The sequence below is a fragment of the Pollachius pollachius genome (assembly GCF_949987615.1).
Source record: "Pollachius pollachius genome assembly, chromosome: 2".
Taxonomy (NCBI): Eukaryota; Metazoa; Chordata; class Actinopteri; order Gadiformes; family Gadidae; genus Pollachius; species Pollachius pollachius.
Genome location: NC_136935.1, coordinates 30,187,108 through 30,193,241, shown reverse-complemented (window position 1 = coordinate 30,193,241; position 6,134 = coordinate 30,187,108). Strand labels below are relative to the sequence as shown.

General features: G+C 43.3%; 1 protein-coding gene across 1 annotated transcript in view; it reads right to left on the bottom strand.

Annotated features, from left to right (window-relative positions):
* LOC307092166 (receptor-type tyrosine-protein phosphatase delta-like) overlaps positions 1 to 5,895 on the bottom strand; it is a gene marked incomplete at its 5' end in the record, with an annotated part of 70,351 nt that extends 64,456 nt beyond the window's left edge. The window contains one exon of the mRNA XM_079759070.1: positions 5,811 to 5,895. Coding sequence (XP_079615196.1) covers positions 5,811 to 5,895 — 85 coding nt within the window. The remainder of the gene's footprint in view (positions 1 to 5,810) is intronic.
* Between the last annotated feature and the right edge of the window lie 239 nt (positions 5,896 to 6,134).

The following is a 6,134-nucleotide window of genomic DNA, read 5'->3' as shown; positions in this document are numbered from 1 at the left end:
ACAAACTCAAGCCAACCTTTCTCTTAGAAGTATTGGTTAACTTGCAGCAAGTTTAAAGAGCATAAAATGAACAGCGCATTTCTGCTAATGCCAATCCTAAAAGTATCCAATTAGCACCCCATTTAGCCCACCATGGCTACCCCAGGCACTGGCAAGTGTCTACTTAATCTCAGTTAATTTGTTAGCAACACAAAGGGAGGAAGAGAGACACACAAGGGGATGAAGCATTCGCGTGGAGCCAGCCATTACTCACAGGTCATTAGAGACACACAGGCTTCTCCCGCCGGGACCGGACTGGGTCAGACCGGCTTCCCATCAGGGTAAATAAAAGGTTCCTCTGTGCTAGTCAGAGGACATTACTCACACATGGGCTGCTTCTGGAATAAGTATCAGCTAAGCTAGGCATATTCAAGGCCTCTGCAATCCTAGGACGCTTTCACCTGCTAAGCTAACCCAGGTCAGATCCCATTTCTCCCAGATGGGCGCACACTAGCTATGCTAGGTGCAAATAGCGACATGGCTGTTTACTGACCAATGACAATGGTAGAGCACAGCACACACTGGCATTATACCTGAAGTATTTTTAGAAACATATGACTCATCATTTGAATCCATCCATCTGTTCATGAGTTGATATGGTTATTAAGAGGTGTATATCATTAGGGCTTTTAATATTCTGGGTATTATATCTACTAGCCGTTCATCCAGTACATCATATTCTTGATCAGGGCTGTAACAGGGAACATAATGAGAACACGTAGTCTTTCTCACATGCTACCAAGAAGAAATGCAGAACATATTGGATCGGCGGACCCTTTACCCAAAGTTAATCTTTGTGTTTGGCAGGCAGGGAACAGGGAGGGGCGGTTTCTTATTAGTCTTAAAATAGGGGAGGCTAAACGGCAAGGTTGGCATGGGGTACGTGATGTACACAGAAAACCCATAAAAAACTACATGAGGCCATATTTCTTTTTCATGCAGATTATAGCATGAATAAATGTGTTGATGCAACACGGGTGTCATGTAGGAGAGGCTGTGGTCCAAAGCAACGATATACTCCCACTGCAACACTTAGTTAAGAGACAAAGCGTAGCGGCAACTTGGCCGCAGCCACAACAGAGGAGCGCCAAGTTAAGAAAACACTCATCTTAAGTCTTCTTCCAATCTGTTGATCATGATCAATTCCAATCTTTCCTCACATATCTTTTTCTTTTTATATATTCATGGGAGGATTCATTCAAATTGGCAAAATGGTGGATTTGGATTCATCTTTTGCAGACAAAATAGACTTGTCCTATGAAAGCTACAGCCAGTTTACATTTTTGGTCTGTGTGCTTTGCTCCGTTAAAACAATATAATTATATACATTTTTTGGGTTGCGCTACTTATATGAACATACATTTGCAATATATGAGGTTCTGGCTTTGAACTGTGTTTGTAAAAGATAGTTCTCACTGAGCGATGGCTGCCATATATCTGGTTCCTCTACCTAACCCTGCCCACCAGCCCGAGTTCAACCACGCTGACTTTAATAAGCATTTTCATGTATCTTCAAGAATATGTGTATTGTTTGAATTGAATATTACAGTATGATATAGATAAAACATTATACAATAAAACAAACTTATATTTGAGTAGAGACATATTTTAAAAGAATATAGTACAGTATAATTAAAGTGAAACACAAGTCCTTTATATAACCCCCGACCCCGAAAGGGTGAATTTCACACCCTCAACTAATCCCTGAACCCTTTGCCCCTTTCATCTCATTTCTTTGAGGCACCCTGATTTCATCTGTCCGAAGCAGCCATGACGATCTTACAAAACCATGTAAAGCCTTGTCTAATCTTAACACTGTTGACTGGATTATATACATGTACACGTACACAGCACACAACATACACCAGACACGCACACACACACACGCACACAGTGGCATGGAGTGGAGATACATCTGGACAACGGTATTACCAAGGTCTTATGAAAGCAGGCCTATAAGACATTTCTGACATGGAATTACTCAGCAAATCTTTGGGCATGGCATTACTACATCGTACCATACGTAAAATAACACGCAATAGAAGCAACTGTTGAATCTCCTTTGGAATATGACTATCATTCGCTAAGGGCAACACTACAAAGTTGTCGTAGGCTTATGAAAACAACTTAATCAAAGTCAAAGTGAAAACTGGTGCACAATATTAGGACGCAACACTGACTACTAATATTGATTATTTGGTGGCATTTACCATAAAGAATACTGTTTGATCAGATCCTGTCAAAAAAAACTCCTTCAACCTTCCAGATGGTCATACGCTTGTAGCTGTGATTATTGAATATGCTTTTAGTACTTATTCTAATAATAATAATCATTATGATAATAGCAAAAACAATTGTGCAGATGTTGCTTGTCACTTCCATAGGGGTCACATATCAGAACTAGCTTTGCTGTGTATGTGTGTGTGTGTGTGTGTGTGTGTGTGTGTGTGTGTGTGTGTGTGTGTGTGTGTGTGTGTGTGAGTGTGTGTGTGTTTGTGTGTGTGGGGCCACCATCTAGATTAAAATCAAAGCCTCCACCTTTAGGCTGTCCTACATTCTGACAGGTCATCAATATTCACCTGGCTTTATTTTTTGGAGGAGGATGCAGATGACATTTTGACGGCATAGTGTTTGGTTTATCCCAGGGTTGTAAACAATTTCACACATGAACATCTTTACGACGATAGCCTCGGAGAGAGGGGCTATATCCTTTGGCCGTACCGCGTTGCGTAAAGACAGATATACAGTGTGTTTGCAACGGAGATTGATAGGGGCCGCCATTGACTTTGATAGTCATTGCATTCCCTTTACTGTTGTGATTCATTAAGAATCACAATTTAATCCCTGTGTAAATTGTGATTGCAAGTGCTTTATCCACACAAAATGTTAATATCTACTTCCCCTTCTCGTTGTAAAGATGGAGCGCACAGTGCCTCATGCCTATAAAATGGACCTGGACATTCCAGGAGTGAATGCTTTCATTTTGTATTAACGTACCAGGCCCAAGGTACTTCAACCTGGTACTCGGTTGTTTGTCGTCATCATATTTCCTGTATTGAAAAGTAAATGTTGAATTAACTAATTGATATACTATGTCAGAAAGTGAAGAAATTTTAATAAAACTAAAGAAATCCCAATTCAAGGTGGTTTTTGTAGGTTTTTTCCAGGAGGCCATAGTATATCGTTAAGTATTCAACGTGTGTGATGATTGGAGAGGAATCGTATTCTGCTCACACACACTCTTATGATGTGTTCCTGAATTCTCGGACACCAGCCTTCCGAGTTGCACTTTTGACGTAATTTCCGGTCTCGGAGCGTTTATAGCGTTCCAGTTCGACTTTGTGATTGTGTCATGAAATTGGCTAGTCGTTGTTTATTGTTAGCTACATTAGCCTCTTTAGCAAACCAGCTCGAAAACAAACAACAGAATTTTACATTGTATTGCACGCACAGCAAGACCGTGCAATGCATAAATTGGTGACCGGAATAAAGTGGCCAAAATGACCAACGTGGTACAAATACAAATTTTGTTGAGCGCGTCATCAATGCTCTCGGTCTACTCTCGGTCTATCCTGAGAGATGAAGACAAAAAGGGGGCTTGCATCAGAGAAATGCCGCAAGAAAGCTGGGAGATGTCCTGAATTCCGACTCGGAGGGCTTGAGTCCGAGGTTCAGGAACACACCATTAGCTACATGGTGGTGGTCTCTCACCACTAGCATGGGGCGTTGGCCTAGTTTGTCCACTGGATCAGGGCATTATTCCTAATCCACCAGATAGATGTCATACTGTACAGAAAAAAAACAAAAACGTATAGAAGCAAAGAGAAACGAGGGTAGAGGAGAGAGAATGAAAGCGAGGGATGGAGATAAGCAACTTTAATTCAAAGAGGGCTAAGTGTACTGGGAGCATGTCACTGCTAAGCTCATATGATCACACATATGGTCCATTGTCATGCTAACTGTGCTTAGTGTTTCATCTGCACTAATCGCAGCCTCCAGCAGTCCTGCTATCTCATAGCAGGACTTGTTGGGGAAGACGGCCAACAGTGCATGGACCGGAAACTAGCACTACATGGGGTGGAGTTAGGCCTTGTTTCCTGACGGGGAAATTCAACCGAAGGAAACCCATTTGTGCGAGTGGACAAGGCTTTCAGAAGGGGATACTATGAAGTGGATTTCTACAGTGGCATGTCTACGCTGTGTTGTTTCGAAAACCATTACACCCACTTTTTTCGGATGGCCGAATATTTGTTCGCCAATTACGCAATTACAATCCCAGCCTCCAGCAACAAATATGAAGCGGATAAATGTGAAACGCCACATTCACCCAGATGTGAGTTGGTTTAGCATCGGACTATAAATATTTATCTAAAGTTTGATTTTTCTACAACATCTACACTAATACATCTGCAAAATATATATAAAAAATAAATAATTAGAAAACAATATATATATATATATAGCCAAATATATATATATATATATGGTCTCTGAGGATTTTAGAATCCCAGCAGGTTCCATTACAAATCTCTACAGTGATTTGAAATCAGGACTTCGAGGTAAACGGGGTAAAATGCAGATTCAAGAGAATTCCCAGAGTGACTACTAAAAGAGGAATTCCTTGCCTAGTACAGTGACCTAAAAAAACAACAATTAATAAAGAGCCATTATCGGATCAAAGCCCTCCTCCTCCCCCCCTTGGGAGAGGAGAGGACACACAAGAAAAGGGAAGGAGAAAAAATGAAATGAAAAGGGCTTAAAGAAAAATAGAGACGGCCGGCAAGAAAGCATTTATCTTCTGTATCCCGTGTCTCTCTCCCATCTTCTTGCACGCGCCATTTTCCTTCCCTCCCCTCCCATCCCGAATAGGTCTGGGAGCTTTATGGTTGTGATGGATGACCGGCCCCGTTACTGGCCTTTGGCAGCGGCCGAGCCCCGGGGGACAGCAGGGGGCCGAAGGCTGAGTGCTCCGCGGTGTGTTCCTGTGTGCGCTGTGTGCGACTGTGTGCTTTTCAAAGTGTGCCCCGCTCACCCCAGACTCCGCGCTACGGCGTCGCGTGTCAACGATTTCCCCGCGGCGCCATGTGACCGCGAGCACGAGGGTTGCGTCCCTTAAGGCACGGGAAAAGATTTCCCTTTTTCACCGTCGTAACTGTGCTCGTGATCACACCGCCGACACACTGCCGCCAAGAACTTGCTCCTGGCCATGTTTATTTGTAACGATATTTACTCTATCGCTTAAAAAGTCGGTTAATCATTCAGTGTCTATTCTTCTTTTCTTCTCTTATATTCTTATGTACTGGCCATTTTGATTTGGTTTACACACACGCAATGCTAGCACACGCACGCACGCACGCACGCACGCATGCACGCACGCACGCACGCACACACACACACACACACACACACACACACACACACTGATTTGGGGTTTGATCTGATCTGCCATATGCTGATTTAGACATTCCTAGTAATACTGGGACAGCTTGTGCCAAACAAGATACCCAACATAACATATTATGTTTTCTGGGCTAATTATGTATTTGTGTGTGTGTGTGTGTGTGTGTGTGTGTGTGTGTGTGTGTGTGTGTGTGTGTGTGTGTGTGTGTGTGTGTGTGTGTGTGTGTGTATTCAACCTGCACTACAGAGACGGACAGAAAGAGAGACAGACAGACAGACAGACAGACAGACAGACAGACAGACAGACAGACAGACAGACAGATAGGTAGATAGGGAATGGATGGATGGAGAGAAGGAGAAAGTGGACTCACAGTCAGCATCAGTAAAGAAGAGGAAGCTGAGCAGGAGCAGGCCAGGACTGGCAGAGTGCATCATGGGATACGTTGAAGCCCTCATGCTGAGCTCACTGCCTCACTGACCAATGGGAAGACAGAAACAGGCCCTCACAACCTGGGGACAAAGGTGGAGAGAAATGAAGTCGTTAGAATCCCACAAATACAAGAGGATGCGAAATATGAGTGCACTGCGCGCACGCACGCACACGCACACGCACACACACACACACACACACCCTTAAGGCGGTGGGCTGTTATACTGCAGCAGCTGTCGCTCCGGTCTTCATTAGAACCAACCTA